The sequence below is a fragment of the Danio rerio genome, chromosome 23 (genome assembly GCF_052040795.2).
Source record: "Danio rerio strain M-AB ecotype USA chromosome 23, GRCz13ab, whole genome shotgun sequence".
NCBI lineage: Eukaryota > Metazoa > Chordata > Actinopteri > Cypriniformes > Danionidae > Danio > Danio rerio.
Window position 1 is genome coordinate 16,957,044 of NC_141043.1, and position 17,573 is coordinate 16,974,616.

The 17,573-nt window shown below is 34.8% G+C and overlaps 2 protein-coding genes across 44 annotated transcripts in view; one reads left to right on the forward strand and one right to left on the reverse strand.

Moving 5' to 3' along the window:
- sulf2b (sulfatase 2b) overlaps nt 1–17,573 on the reverse strand; it is a 544,470-nt gene that overhangs the window by 54,936 nt on the left and 471,961 nt on the right. For all 43 annotated transcript variants that reach the window (XR_015522636.1, XR_015522630.1, XR_015522629.1 and 40 more), the window contains 4 exon segments: nt 14,944–15,095; nt 11,938–12,107; nt 2,202–2,352; nt 1,118–1,293 (listed from right to left, as the gene is read on the reverse strand). Coding sequence is in view for 34 of the 43 variants with exons in the window: in XM_087305153.1 (XP_087161279.1) it covers nt 1,118–1,293; nt 2,202–2,352; nt 11,938–12,107; nt 14,944–15,095 (649 nt within the window). In the remaining 9 variants the exon portion in view is untranslated.
- The window catches only part of LOC147831263 (uncharacterized), a 353,683-nt gene that overhangs the window by 23,247 nt on the left and 312,863 nt on the right, over nt 1–17,573 (forward strand). The window lies entirely within an intron of this gene.

Below are 17,573 nucleotides of genomic sequence, written 5' to 3' on the forward strand. Positions count from 1 at the left end.
ACAATCAAATCCACTTATAGTGCTTCCGTTCCCCTCCTCGGGGAACGAAGGGTTACTTTAGTAACCTCGAACGTTTTCTTTCTCCAGTTAGTTTTTCAGAGTATTTAGCAGATAATTATTATGTTGAAAATAAAAACTATTTCCACTGAAATCCTACCCAGAAGGAATGGCATAATGGATTAAAACTGTATTGGTGTGTTTGTGTTATTTGTAGTTATACTACTACTACTACTACTACTACTACTACTACTACTACTACTACTACTACTACTACTACTACTACTACTACAACTACTAATACTACTACTACTAAAAATAATCATCATCATATTTTATTTTTTTTTAATAAATTAATTAGATAATAAATGATGATAATTGTAAAACAATTAAAAAATAATTAAATTATTTTGATATTTTATTATAAATTTTAAGTAAAAGCAACATATAATATAAAGAAAACCAAAAATCAGGCTTTTTTTAGCACTCGCCAGAGTTCTTTTTTAGGTTTAGAGTGTCTTATCTTTCTTTTTCTTTCCAGTTGATCTCATACAGCTTCTATAATATTTACGTTTGGACTCTATGGAGGTCATTTCATAACTGTCTGTGTTTCATCAGTTTTCTTTCTTCAAATAGTATTTCACAGCATTTAGCAGATCATTATGATGTTGAAAATGAAAATATTACCACTCAAGTTCTGTCAAGAAGGAGCGATATAATGGATTAAAACTGTATCTGTACTTTTCAACATGCACAATTCCATCAATTCATACAATATTGCTAACAACACTGGTAAAAAAATTATGTCAAAATATTTCTAACTCTAATCTAATCTAACCTAACTTAACTCATATCCTAACAAACCAAACATCAAATGAAAGACAATTTACCCTGTATAAATCTCAATTTAACAAAACATTTTATGGTTTTGTGGTAAAGGGTCACATATATCCATTATACCATCAGTAAAAGTTGGTCTACAAATTTTGCACAGTACTGTATATATCAGCTATATACCATATATATACAGACAAGATTATGACATTATATGCCAGCTAATTCCATATTATTTGCATTTAAAAGATAATAGTGATAATATCTGAGGAGCGTGATCACTCACATGCCTCCTGCCTCCACATTAGGGCCACGAATGTAGAAGGGAACTCTGATGTCGAACTCGTAAGGCATGGATTTGCCCTTGACTAGGCCGAACTGACCGATGTGGTATCCATGGTCTGCAGTGTAGATCACATATGTGTTGTCCAGCTCCCCAGTGTCCACCAACATGTTATATACCTACATTCAGACAGAGGAAACATGAGTGTGTTTGAATAAATTATGAGGAACATTGACCCAGGACATTTCAGAGGAAATTCTGCTGAAAACTTTATTTTCCTGGGAAAACGGCAAGGTTTGGTTTAAGGAAATGGACTATTGTATTTAGTGATGTTACTGTTACTAAAATTTGAAAATACATTTTGCTTAATAAACTACAACTAAATTAAATAATAATTACTGAAAAACAGCAAAGCACAAAATAAAATACTACAACAATTGAAAAATAATAAAAATGAATATACAAACAAAAGTAAAAATCAAAAAATGAGTAAAAATGAGACTATAAAATATATTAATAAAAGAACAATAGTACATACTGTAACAATAATAAACACCAAAAAAAAGAAAAATTAACCTGAAAAAAATTCTGAACTATTAATAAATAAATAAATAAATACATAATAATAATAATTTATTTATATTTTATAATATATAAAACAACAGCACAAATGTCCCATTTTGTACTAATTGTGTAAATATGTTTTACATTGTACTTATTATTGATTAAATACCTGTATGTAATTGCATGTGTAATTGTTGACACAGTTGACCATCCCTTACACCTGAACGTACCATTAAACCTACCCATACACCAAACCTGTCCCAACCCTACCTATATCCCACCTCTAAAACCATAAATGTTCTGTAATACATTATAAACACAGTAAGTATTCATTTATGTTTTGATGCAAGTACATAGTAGTTAAGGCCACCTAATAACGAACACTAATATAGTAAATAAATTACACTAACTACAGTATGAAGTTTGGCTCTGACCATGTAAAAAGACAATGCTGCAGTATGCTTTTAAGCACTTCACTGTAGAACCCTCAGACCCCGCTATATATTAATTCAGTCTAATTCACCTTCTCCACACTGTCATCCACGGACAGCAGCGTCTGCAGCCTCTTGCGCTGCAGCATGTTAGTGAACTCCATGTGAATGGGCTTCATGGGGCCGGTGTAGCGCATAATCCAGTGTTTGTCCGGATTAGGGGCGTAGTTATAACTGGGCGTTCTGAAAGGAGAAGAAAAGAGTGTCAGTCAGTGAATCTGCTGGAGCACCACTGAGAATTTCAGAGCTCCTGTTTGCTGACTATGTCCTGCTGATGTTGGAGGAAAAGCACGCAGACGGATTTTGACAGCTGCGATGTGTCAGTGTGAATGTGTGAAGGTGTGTGTGTGTGTGTGTTTGCATGGTCAGAATTACAGATGACAGCAGTCGACTCGCTCTCTCGGCTCCTCGAAAAATGACACATCGCAATTTTACAGGCTTGTGGTTTCTCTGGCAGGCTGACACTCTGTGGATGTAATGGTTGTTGAGCCGTTATTGAGGGATTAAAAAGAGCGGGAAAAGTGTTTGTAGCTCCTCCTCCTGGTTCTGGTGACAGGAGTGAAGAGGCCTGTTAGAAACAAAAAGTACTTTACGGCTGTGATTAAAAGCACACTGATCTGTTGTTTACAGCCATGACTTAAAGCCCTGCTATAGACAAATCAATGTGCGCATCATCGGGCTGATCTCCTCGCTGCCTGGGAGAGTGTCATATATTTAAACTGGTAACGGATTAGTGACAAACAAGGGACAATGTTATTCTCTCTCTCTTTCTCTCTCTCTTTGGTGTCTCTTTGTGTGGCTGGGATGTGAGCTTAGAGGAATAATGTACGCTGTTTTTTTGTCGCTTGATTAAAATTTTTTTTATTCCAGTCTGTACAGATTCTAAGCTGCTTTCCCAGACATATGGGAAGATAATAAAACATGATATTTTATTAATTGATTTTTTCATACTGCTGTTCCAGAAGAGTTTGTTGTAGTTTTTGAATCATGATTTGGATGAAGTTACTAAAATTAGGCTTTCTCAACTGATTTGTTGAAAGCTTTTGGCAAGTTAAATATTTCTTTTACTGATTAGTTTATTCACAAATTTTAATCACACTTAAAAATGTAATCATATTAAAACTTAATAAATGGGGTCTAAACATGATGTACTTCTGTATATATTAGAGCTGTATATATATATATATATATATATATATATATATATATATATATATATATATATATATATATATATATATATATTAGAGCTGTCAAAATTAGCGCATTAATGCATGCGTTTAATTTTGAAATATAAAACGCGTTAAAAAAATTAACGCAGTTGCAGTTTTTTTTTAATTTCCTGTTGTGGCTGACGTGTGTTTAATGTGCAAAGAAATATGGATAAGACCAAGGAAGCACTTTTAAAAGGAAAGTGTCCTCCATGCAGTTTCAAACAATTTCGTGTGTTTCATTTTTAATCTTTCGACTTTAACTGCAGTTCAGCAGTTCACTCTCATTCAGCAACATATTGTTCATGCCCCGTAACAATTATTGGATGAAAATATGAAGCAAGGACTCCTGGAAAAGTGTTGTTTTAATGGAATTTGATACCGCATGGCGAACGGAAAAAAATACCTCCATGTTTCATGACTCGGGTGGTCCTTTATGGTAATCAAAAATCGCTGTTTACATGGTAGACTCTTAATCAGTATTAACTCAATCATGAAATCTGATTATTGGCATCCATGTAAATGTACTCAGTAAAAGTGCCAGATGATGTCGCAAGCTGTCAAAGACAGCCCATTCCTCTGCCCTTAAGTTGATTCCCTGCGCCCTCAATTGTTTCATTAAGTTTGATGTGTTTCCCCATGCAACTTACGTAAATCATTTGCTTCATGTTGCTGTGTCAGAATCCTTGCTTGTAAAATACAGCCATACTTTGGAACGCTTAGTTTAAGCAAATTTGAGGAACGCGATCGTGCGTGGTGATGAATCTGAACGGAGTCGGGTGCGCTGTACTGCACACATTGTTTGTGTGTGTGTGTGACTTCATAGACTTTATCAGCTAAAGTCTCACCACTCAGTTTTCAATGTACCCAGCTTTCCTTTTTCACAATACTAGATAGAACTGTACGGTATGTGTAGCGTATACACAGGTACTGTATGTGGCGGTAGTAGTAATTTTTAACTGTCACTCATTGTATATATATAATATGCTAATTTATTTTGGAATCATGTGTGCTGTGTATTTTCTTAGTTTGTTAGGCTATCAATGCATTGACTTACAGTAAAACATTTGTAACAACATTGACTTTTTTCTGTTGAGTTGACAATGCAAGTTATTGAACATTATTGAAAAAAAAACAAACATCCAATTCGTATGCTATTACTCGACTGAATGGTCATTATCATGCTATTTCGTTCAATATTATTGTGCTGTGTAAGGTTATTAAATTATTGAGGTAATAGTTTAGCAAAATGTTAAATTCAATCAGAGTTAACTAAGTAAAATTATTTTAAATATTTTTTCAAAAGAACCCTAACACTATAAACTGCTCTAATTTGCATTAGAAATACAGTTCTAATGTAACGTGAGATGTGCATTTTATAGTACATTGGTAACACTTTAATTTAGGTCACAATTCATGCACTGTTAACAATTTCCAGTAGAATCTACAGTAATTTACTGGTAACAGTTCTTACCGTAAATCAGCAAGAGTATTTACACTTACAGCACCAATTATCTTGCAATGTGTTTTTTATAATATTGTATTTTTTTACCATAAAATATACAGTAATTTTCACAATGCAACTTTAAAATACAGTAACATTCTGCATAACTGTCCCATAACAGTTTATAATTACTACTTATTACCCAGCTATTATTAAGATGTTATCTGTTTATTAGCAGTTATAAAGCATGATCTTATTTTACATCCCTATGTCTAAACAAAACCTAAACCCAATTTCTACCTTACTAACTGTTAATAAGCAGCTCATTAGTAGTTTATTAAGCTAGTAGTGTTAGTTAATGGCTTGTTAATAGCTTAAATTGTGACCTAAACTAAAGTGCTAGTAGCGGTTTGGGTGTATGACCATACACATTAATGTGCTGGGCATTATTGTGTATGGTCATACACCCAAACTGCTTTGAGTTTCACGCAATATTTGCTTATGTGCTTAGGGCAGAGAAGTAGCTCAGTAGTAGGGCTCTCTCAGGGCTATCTATCTGCCAGGGTGAGTAATGGTTCAGTTCATAGCGGATATCGACTGACCCAGCCTCCTCCTTTCTTAAACCCAACCAATAGTTTTTTTAAAAGCACAGACTCGAATCTTGTTGTCATGGTCAGCACCTCTCTGCATCTCAAGTCCGCCAATGTACATGGTGAGCTACTGGACAAACTGATAACAGTGGGAAAGCCTTTCATATGGAGGTAAGCGGTCAGCTGCTAGCATGAAAAGGAACGGCTTCATACCGCCTAGTAGAGTTGTTTTAAAGATAAAATGCTACCATACGTACATCTAGCTACATGATTTGCAATCTCCAGAAATGTATATGGGGCTACGTTTTCAGAATGAGCCTATGTTGAAAAAAATAAAGCTTTTTTGATTAATGAGCTTAATTTATAACATTGTGCATTTTTGTGTGCTACACCACAAAAAGATTCGATTAGCACTGAGCTAACATCAAACTCAAGTGGAAGTAACTATGAACAGAACGAACAGAAAAGTTGCAAACAAACATTTTATGTAACAAAACTATTGAGCAGAAATAGCTTTAATCTAATTCTCACATATACAACTCATTAAAAATGGGCTATGGGTTCTGCTAAGTCAAGGCATTAGCTTAGCAACATGCTACCATAAGTCTCAAGAGGAATTAAAAGTAAACAGAAAAGGCGATTATAAATATTTGAACAAAGTAAATTATAAATAATTCCATGTGATGTACACCATCCAGCGTATCAGTCTGCACATGCTCTGCATATCTCACAGTTATTAGACTATCAAAGCATTAGCTTAGCAACATGCTAATGTCCCCATTTTAATTATAAATTACATGTGTGTGCTGCTGTGTGTGTCGTAAGAAATTCAACTTGTGTGGTGCGCAGACTTGCTGCCTGCATAGAGTGCTCCAAATAAGTCACATAAGATCCCATCACGGTTGCCTCAGAAGGCAGCTGCCTATGTAGACGGACACTGAACCGCATATTCCCTCTCATCTCCTTTATTGGTCTCCGTATAATCCTTTTAATCCTCTCAAAACGTTCTCTTGTTCTTTTCTGATCATATTTTCATTATTCTCTTCATCACAGGCTTGATGGAGATGAAACAGGTGCGGCGGAATCACGCGGCCATGAGAACGGTGGGGATTTTATCTGTGAGGATTTGAACAATATCTCTCTGGTGGCCTTGTGCCAGTCTGAGGGGCATCGAGGGGTTAATCATATACAGCACTGTACGAGGGCAAGAAGTGGAGAAGTACAGGACTAGCAGGAGGCCATTATGAATGGTGGTGGGGGGGAGGCTTGCGCTGGACTCAATGGAGAGAAAGAGGGCGGTCCAGGAAATTTTTCATGGCCTGTTAAAAGAGGAATTCTGGGACATTCGCTCCTTTCGGCAAGGGAATGATACATATATGAATGCATGCATAGAGCAGGCCATGTTTTTATTTAGCTATGAGGTGAAAAAAGTGATATGAATCATTGAAGTACAGGTATGTTTAGACAGGTGGCAATGTAATAGGCGAATGTGAACCATAAAATATGTTTTATAAAAGGTTTGTGTGTAAAAATAACAGGATGAGTAAAACGGGAGCAAAGCTGTTTGTTTTTATTGAGGAATGCAAGATGACATCAGAAAAATAATAAAAATGTGTCGAATTCCAAACACATGCTGGCTTGAGGATGATGGATGTTTTATGTGAGTCATAAAACGAGCAGGTCTGCATTACGGTTTTTATCTACTGCGATGGTGATCAAATGCCTGTTAAACTAAAACAGCCTCAGAAATATACACATGCATAGCCTAAGTCTATTTGTAGGGCTTCCCATCATCTAATCGAAAAATAATATATCTATTTCAGGCTTCTCCCTCATCAGAGAATGGAAATGTGCACATTTCTGTCTGATTTCATTCCTGACACCTCAATATTTCAGGATAGACAGTAATATTTACTGACAGTATCCCTTAGCTCTCTCCCTCTCTCTCTTTCTTGCTTGAATGCAAGAGAAATGGGAGCTCATCGTTGTGTGGTTTTGTGCTTAGAGACACAATGTCCTGAAAGCAAATCGAATCGTAGAGAAAGAGAGGCAGACATAGAGAGAGAGAGAAAGGAGAATTTAGTATTTTATAGGCTGTTGTTTGCTCATTTGTGGTGTGTCAACTGATAATTTATTTATGTGTGTTGTTGGCTGTGTCTAAAGTAGATACGCTCTGGTGTTTTTAGATGTGCAAAAAAAAAAATGCTTCGGTGGACGTGCGCCATAGTTAGGATGATTATAGAAAGCTACTGTACTGTATATGAGTAATAAAATATGGTTTATTGGATTTTTTTGTCCTTCAGCATTTTTGTTTAAATGTCACAGTAAATTTTCGCACCATTTACTCACTCTAGAGAAGTTCCAAAAAGTAAAAATAAAAAAATTCAGTTGAACACAAAAGATGATCTCTAGAATGTTACTAAAAAAGTATAGTAGAGTAAAATAAAATACTATGGTACAATTTAAGTCAATTGCAACTGGTGTCCAGCATTTTTCAAAATGTCTTTATTTCTTATACAAGAAGAAAAAGAAATCCATTAGGTGAAGTTTACTCTGCTCTGAGGGAGAGTTAATGATGATATAATTTAATAAAAAATCATTTTATTTTAATTAATTTTTTTAATTAAAGGAGACAGCTGCATTTAAATAATAATTTATATATTTACGTATTGCTTAAAGTTACAGCAAAATCAGTTTTAGGATTTTAGTATCAAAAATGTTAGTCTAGGTCATGATTCCCATTTCCAGTCTTTAAGGTCCCCCCGCCCTGAACATTTTGTATGTATCTCTGATTTGACACACAAGGTTGAGTTCATGGATCTCTCTGGTAATGAGCTGATGATCTGAATCAGGTGTGTTAAGGAAGAAAGACATACAAAATGTTGCTGTGCAGGAGGATCCGAGGACTGAAATTGAGAACCACTGGTCCAGGTTGTCTACTGTATTACAAAACAGTGACAACATTTTTTAACAGAATATAGAAACATCTGAATCTTGCAGTTTGTTACTTCCACCTAAATAGATTTTTTTTTTTTTTAAATTATCTCATACTTCAGTTTCTCATCATATCTAAAGACCAATCAAATGCTCTCTAGTAGAGTATCTGACTTGTTCTGCCCCCTTCAAGATACATCTCATTTGCAATTTATTTGCCGCGCTGTGATAAAACAAAATCCCACTGGCTGTTATTTAGGAGGAAGGGCTACTGTATGTCCCACCTTCTCTTCATGTTTCAGTTGAAATTGCATTTCAAAGCACTTCACGAGACCTTTAAGTACGCCATGAGTACATTTTCAACCCAGGCTCATTGCGGACACGTACCCAGGTCTACATTTCGGGGGACAGTGAAATATGTAGCCTTAGGTACGTCTGCTTGCAGTTTTTGCAAATCCACCAGAGGCCGCTGTGTACGCTTTGTGATGATCACAAATTCCTCTCGAATGTCCTTTTCTTGCGTAAATTCACCAGAGGACGCAATATACACTTCAGCTGACCAGGCCAGCTTGATGTCAACTGAATGACTGACCGACTAACCCACCCACCCCTTTCCTAAACCCAACCCATAGTTTTTTCAAAAGCCATCTAGAAAAAGAAAAGCTTTCACAGACAAATGATTTCACCATGTTTCAGCCTATTATTTATTTATTTTTTTGCTTTTGTTTTAGCTGGTTTCTGTAGCAATCCTTCGCTGAACTTGAACCCCATTATTACAGTCAACTCTGCATCCTAAATCTGCCAACCTACGTGGCGAGCTACTGGGCAAACAGTAACACAGGAAAACTTGTCTGTATAGAGGTAAGCAGCCAGTTGGTAGCCCTAAAATGAACAGAAGCCGTCTGCGTCATCATACCGCCCCATTCGTTTTAAAGATAAATTGCAGCCAGACATACCTTTGGCTACATAATTCACTCTTCATAATTTCTCTCTAGAAATGTAGACAGGGGTACATATCCACACTGTAAAAATATCCGTAATTTAAATTTTTCTGGCAGCTGGGGTGCCGAAAAAAAGAAGTAAAATAATCACCGTTAAATTACAGAAATATACAGTAAAACAGCAGCTGTTAAATTACAGAAATATACTGTAAAAATGACGGCCGTTAAATTACAGAAATTTACCATAAAATAACGGATATTAAATTATAGAAACTTACCAGTAATTCAAATTTATGTAATTTAATATAGATTATTTTATGGTAAATTTCTGTATTTTACCAGTGGTTATTTAAATTTTTTTAAATGTAAAATTATGGATTTTTGTACAGTGAACAGTGAGCCTGTGTTGTAAATTCCCCCTAGATAAAACTGCAGCATCATGAACTGTTTTTTACACATCCATTAAAACACCGGGGGAGCGTAAAATGAAAATTCACTTTCATTGTTTTTCAGGTTAGTTGAAACAGACATAATTGGTACAGAAATTTCATTGGTACCCATGATGTGAGTTCTCGTTTAAAATATGATTCTGACCCTTTCTAAAAAGGAACTGGATATGTTGTTTCTTGGAAGAAACTTAACAATAATCCAACACATTTCCAGGGATTTCTTATAACCAGAGGCTGTGTTCATGAGGTTACTGGGTACAATAGATTTTCGAGAACTATAATATGAGATTTTGAGATTACATAGTGTTCACAGAGAGCGAGAGTAAAGGTTTAACAAATCCAGCTACCTAAAAAAAACAGCATCACGTGTAGACTGGATTTAGCCCCAGACTACTGTATGTAATTGTGTGCTAATATCCTTTTCATGGTCATGTATGTATATTCAACACGTGTGAATGTTTGAAGAATGGCAGGGGGATTACCGGCCTTCAGAAAAAGCGTATATACAGACAAGAGGATTTATGTACTGGAGAGATGAGATGAACGAATGAGAGAAAGAAAAAAAAGTCTGGTACCAGCTGGTGGGCAATTAGCAAGAGAGCGGGAGAAAACGACAGCGAAAAAAACAAGTGTGTGTGTCTGTGCATGTGGGTACTTTAGTGTAAACCGACAAGGACTGTTTCCATTATAACAACTCTATTGAGTAGCACTCGAGTGACAAAAGTAGAGAAATGTGGGAAGCAGTTTTTATTCAGACTGTTATCCATGAATTCCAGCTGTTTCTTTGCTTTCTTCCTGTTCATTTCACTAATGCGGACCCTTTATACTCCACCTCAATTAATTTATTATTGAAACCTTAAAACAAACACCTTTTTGTGATTTTAAATCATAATAATTATAATCATATTAATAATTATTCAGATTTCTGACACTTAATGTTTTTGAACTTAATTAATACATACAAAAACAGTAATATTGATCATGTGACTCTTTGGTGGCCAGTTGTTAAGCTTAAAAAGCAGATATTGTTGCTTTTGTTTGGTGCCACCTAAATGCAAAGGCTGTTGGAAGTGGAGAACTGGAAATGTGCTTATATGAAGAAATCAATAGGCTATAGGTTTAACCACAAAGCTATAATCAATGCACCAGTAATTTAGAATTATTGCTAATTAAAAAAATAATTATGCTGTTATTATCACTGCATTTTTCTGTTATTTGGTGTTAAGAGGACCTATTATGCAAAAATCACATTTATAAGGACTTTAAACACAGTTGGGTGGCAACAGTGTATGAATATAAGCAGCTTTTAGTAAAAATTTACTCATGATTTTTAAAATAATTACACTAAATAAAGAGGCCCTGCTCATTAATGACAATCTCTCCCTCATTAGCTCATACCTGTCAACATTGGGATATGAAAATAAGGGATTTGACCACCATAATAAAGGATTCTGTAAAAAAAAATCCCCAATTACCAAATATGTTCATTTGGAGCTGTTTCGTTGTAAATAAACATTTAAATGGCTAGTTTTATGTTTTATTATTATTATTTATAAATTAAAAAATAAATATATTAGCAGCAAATACATTAGTAAACATTTCAGCTTATTAAAATTAATAGCTATTATAAAGAAATAGAATCAAGCTATCAAACACATTAATCTTTTCTTCACTAAATACCTTACACATTCTGGCCTCCGCGCTGAGACTGCAGCTCTACACAAGACGTTTGGCCAGCGGAGAAATTAAAATGGTCGTGCCCAACTGAGTCTGCTTTCTCTCAAGGTTTTTTTTTCTTCACTTTCGCCAAGTGGTGAAGTTTTTTTTTTCCCTCTCCACTGTCGCCTCTAGCTTGCATGGTTTGGGATCGGTAGAGCTACGCATCGATGGATTTGCTCTTCAGTGTTTGGACTCTCAGTAGGGATTTTTAAACCACTCTGAACTGAGCTAAACTAAACTGAACTTAAACACTAAAGAACTGAACTACCCTGTTCCAATGTACTTTGACCTCCTTTGTGAAGCTTCTTTTTACACAATCTACATTGTAAAAGCTCTATACGAATAAAGGTGAATTGAATTTAACTGAATCTGCGGTTGATCAAGTAGCTTTAGTGCTGAAACACCACTTATCAAGACATTCTGAAATGGTGCAATTTTTTAAATCAACTGAAAGGTTCTGCAGCAGAGGTTTGGACTCACATGTGCTGGGATGCATTGGGGAAGGCAGTCGTGTACTGTGGGGCCGCATCCTCTGGGCCGTGAGGGGCAGCATGACTGATCACCATCAGGACGGGTCTGTGTGGGTAAATCTTCTTTGACATGCGGAAGTAATTGATGCTGTCGTTGGTTATGAGATCTGTCAGGTAGTCCTACAGGAGGCACAGAGATCTAATTATGGATCTGCAGACTTCAAATAGTTCAGTCAAAAGCTTAACACAATATACAATACTACACTTTAAGTAAACTTTTCAGTTAAATGTGAGCCAGAACAGGTAGAATGATAAAATATCATAGTTTGACACATATTAGGATAATGATACTATTACACACTCATAATATGATACTATTGCAAAATGATCCCAGACTTAGTCAGTGTGAAATCTACATTGTTGCTCTTTAGTTGAACAATTAATAATAATAATAATAATAATAATAATAATAATAATAATAATAATAATAAAAATTGACAATCAATGCATAAGCAATTCCTTCCACATTTAGAGTGGCAGTCCTCTGATGATGTCAGTTTGATGGCTTCCGCAACAATATTCTTAATCACACCTCTCTAACCGTTAGTTTGCTATAAGGGAATGATGTGCTAAATAAAAGCTCTGCCTCCTACTCAATACTCTGTTTCAGCTGGAAGTGTATTAACATACTAAAATAAAAAGCAACTTCTGTTTCACACACACATTTTTTTAAATTACTACTAAAACCTAATGTACTGTTGTTAAAAATGCTGACCCAAGAAACCCAACAAAGGTGACACCAGAATCCAAATATTCATGATGATAAAACTGAAAATATATATATGCTTTTGTTTATTAATGCTATTACTCATGTGTATCAAAATTGATTTAACACTTTAGCTTAAGTCAAAATTCATGCTATTAACTACTGGTTTATTAACTTCATATTAACTGTTTATTGGTACGTATATAGTACAATCCTATTCTAAACCTTAAACCAACTTCTACCTTACTAACTAATAATAAGATGGTTTGTTAACAGCATGAACTGACTTAATATAAAGTTTTATCCAAAACGACAACTCTAAAACATTCAGAAATGTCATGTATAATTATACATGTGACACTCTCATTTGAATGTCTGTGTTTAGTACTGTGCAGTATGAATTTTAAGTTGTAAATTGACATTGTGTCATATAGTGTATTTTCCGATTTGGATTTAGGCAGTTTGTCGGATTATTGTTTACAATGCCATTATGATTTTTAAAAAATATTTTAAGCTTTAGGGGAATATGGACTCTACATAGCAAGACAAAACACTCATGTTTTATCCACACACCCTTGCTGTAGATTATGCAGTAAATAATTGTAAAATACCCAGTATTTTGCTATAATAAAAGGAAACATTATTTTACTGTAAAACGAGTAGGATTAGTATGAAATTGTATGGTGCAAGGAATAAATTACAGTAATTCACTTAATGTACCCATTACAGGTAGTAACTGTGACAGTAAATGATACATTACTGTTATACATTTACTACTCTGATGCTTTATGTTGCTATTTATAGAAAAGTCCATTTATCTTAAGGAAAAAACTATAATTTAGGCATTAACACACACATATATGGGCTATCTGTTTCATTTCTAAACACAAACCATTACAGTGACTAACTGGCAATAGTGATGATAGTGTTCCACAGTAAAAAAGCCTGGTAAGGTCTAACAGTGTGAACAATTATCACAATTATCTGTGTTTGAAAGATATACAAATAACACAAAGGTTGAGTCAGAGTGAGTACATGATCACAGAATTAAAAACTTAAGATTATTTATACCTAAATACAGAATACTGATTCTTGAATAAAACTAATTCTATAGTGCGAACCATACAGTTTACGTCTCATTTTAGTCGCAATTTTGTTTTACAATATATCTACACAAATGCATCGTTACACACCAGCAAATAGTGAAAACTAACAGAAAAAAAGTAGCGTAGATGAAACCTTTCTGACCAGTGTTAGGCAATAACAATAATAGTTGGGCAGTGCTTGGCTGCAGTCTAGCCTACATCTTCCTGTTTACAGAGAAAATGAATTACTACTACTTTTACTAATACTACTATGTTTGTTGTTTCAAATAAGTAAGCACACATTTGCACACAACAGCAGATTTTGCACTTTAAATTTACACAGCATACTTTCCATAAGTTGTTGACATACCATGTTTAATTTCTGGTTAGTGTGAAAATTGCTCATGGATTTCATTTTTGAGCAGCTGTTATGTTTTTGTTTTGTTAAAAATGTGTAATATTTATGGTTGTCTTAATAGCAGTTTTTTGGTGCTGAGTTTCCCTGAATTGATTCGGAGTGATAATTCAGATTATTTTCATTTATCTATTTCATAAAGGTTTTATGTTTGTTGTATATTGTTGCTTATTTTCTTACTCAAGCGGCTGAGGAACATGTTTAAGGGTTAAATACAAACTTTATGATGCTGAAGCAACTTTAGTTTTGCATTTTTTGTTTCTAAATATATTATTCAGCTGGTTTAAACCCTGTGATAGTTAATTTTTTGAGCTGCTTCTTAAATATCTTAAATAAATAAGTGTTTAAAAATGACCTTTTTTTTGAAGTCAGTCTTGGGATTTAGTTGTGAGAATGCAAATTAATTAAAACTGTGAAGCTGATGAACTGTGTAATCTTCATGCAGCACTGAAGTGATGTTATTAATGTGAGCATTAAAAATGTTCTGTAGAAAAGTAACTCAAATTACTTTGACCATTAATGCACTACTTTTTGATGTAAGTACTTAAAGTAATTACGTTTCTTTTTGAATGAAGTAACTAGTAACTGTAACTAGTAACACTTTTTCAAACAGCACAACACTGTTTCTTAGAAAGGCATCATGCTTTCAAGAATATCAATCAAAACTAATTAAGAATGAATGAAGATGTGGAATGAAATAAAGCAAGAAGACACAATAAGTAACATTTATTAAGAAACTTGCAGGCAGACCTTTGGGTATTCAAATCCATGTTTCTCTCGGACACCGTTCCTGCACAGGGTGTAGTTGTAGAAGCGGGAATTCTTCACCATTGCGACCCACTCTTTCCAGCCCGGGGGAATGTAAGTACCGTTATACTCATTCAGATACTTCCCAAAGAATGCTGGAAAAAAAACACACACAGGAGAGCACAGTTCTCGTTCATCATTTCAGGAGACATTTCGGTGTTTCAGAGAGCAGGGAAGACAATAAATTAGGGGAGAGCAGAACAAGGGCAGTAGAGTAAGTTAGAGCAGACAGGACAAGAAATGAACAATAGAATAGGGCAGTGTTGAGTTCACTAAAAATAACAGAGCTGAGAGCTGCAAATTAGCAGGGAAACAGACTATAGTTGTTTAGAATAGAGTTGAGTTTAACACAGAAGTGCAGTACAACAGAATACAGTTAAGTTAAGCTCAGTAGAGTAAAACTGAAAAGTAGAATAGATCAATATATTTTGTAGAAAGCACTATAATATAATGTAATAGAATAGAATAGAATAGAAAAACGGAGAAGATTTGAGAGCAGAGTACAGTGGGTGTGTATAAGCACAACAGAATGAACAAAGAAGAGAGAATAAAAAGAGTTGGGTAGAACAAAAAGTTGAACGCAGAGTAGAAAATAATATTGATGGGGGTGCATACCAGATGCGCTGCGACATGCCACACACATAACAGTTGCAGGGCTCAAAATTGTAATCGCTTTGGTCGCATATGTGCCCAAAATTTTATCTATGCAAAATATATTTGTGTGCATTTGTGCGACTGCATAAAATTGTTGTCATGCGACCAGTTTTCAGAGCAAAATGTTCAGCACATGCGTGGATTTAAGAGGCATTCATGCATTATGCATCTTTGCACCTAAAAACACCAAACGCAGCACTCAGGAATGGTTTAAAACAGTTGACATGTCAACTGACAGTAAACAAAGCCCACAGTGCTTGTCCCGCCTCCAATCGCTTTTTATTGGCCCACTGTGCTAGAACAGAATGCAAATTGATTGGTTAATATCAGCTTCAATGAATAAGTTCCGATGACATGGAGCTACAGCCGCAAGATTGTAAAGGTCTGGATCCAAGAGAATGAAAACAACACTGACAGATTTAGTTTTAGAAACAACCTAAAGTTACAAATAATGGCACATCAGATTAGTGATCATGTAATGAATATCAATCCAGAATTTACACTTTTCCAAGAGTGGATAAAATACGTCCAGTGGTTTAAAGTCTGCTATGAAAATGGCTAAAGCATTCACTATAAAGCCGGTGGGATGGAGTTTTCAGGTAACAGTGTTTGCCACTGAATCTACACATTTCCAGCACGAGATGTTCTAACGTTATTTAATTCTTCATTAAATCATCACGATGCTGTCAGTTGTGCATTTACTGAGATGAAACTAATATTGCAGATCAGGAAAAGACCGTTATTGCTATTAGGATAATGTATGCAAATAAAAAGTTATATGTCAGTATCATCTGTGCAAAATCAGACACCACCCCTGAGAACAGCATAGTTATTATTGTTATTTTAGTTGATCTCTTTCACGTCAAGCTGTGCGTGCAGGGCCGGTGGGCGCATGCAGATATTTGTTTATTTGCATTAATTAGAGTTGATTTCAAATGCATCTGTAAATAAAAATTGTGTATTAACGGTGGTCATAATCTTTGGTGGATGCAACAAACTTTTGTCTGGTGCACATACATTTTTTAAGTTTCACTGGTGCTACCAAAAGGTTAATTCGAGTTCTGAGTTGGAAGTACCACACTTCACACATGCATATTTGAATGTTATTTACATTTACATTTAGTCATTTAGCAGACGCTTTTATCCAAAGCGACTTACAAATAAGGACAAGGAAGCAATTTACATTACATTTAACTATAAGAGCAACAATGAATAAGTGCTGTAGGCAAGTTTCAGGTGTGTAAGGACAGTGTAAGAAGTGTAAGAGTGTAAGAATTTTTTTAGAATAGAATAGAACAGAACAAGGAAATGATCAGAGTATCACAAATTAGTCAAACTGAGTAGAGGAACATCAATTTTAGTAGAGTAAACTAGAGATTAACAGAAATCATGATAAATAGAATAGAATAGAACAGAATAGATCTAAGTATTAAAGAGCAATAGAATCAACATGTTGATATGGACATCCGTAATCATATTATTTGCTTTAATCTAAATAAGGCAATAACATGATTAGGGTGTTTACATGAGTTGCTTCTTGAATGTTCCTTACTTAATCCAGTTTTACATGTTATAGCACATAATTCGATTATTAACTTAAAATTTTTCGACTTTACCTGAAGTTCAACAGTTTCACTTTCATTGAGGAACATTTCACTCATGGCCCTGTGACAAACCGAGGTATTGGATGCGAGTATGAAGTAAGGACTGGTGTTTTAATGGAATTGTTGATACTGCACGCTGAATGTAAATTAAAACCCTCTGCATTTTGCAATGTGTGTCTGTGGTCCTTTATGGGTTCAGTAGGTGCAGAGAATAGTGTCAAACAACCTTGTGTATGGACTATCATGTCACAAAACGCGACGAAAAAAATCCTATATGATGGTAATAGTTTGATTTCGGTGTTTACATGTACTTCA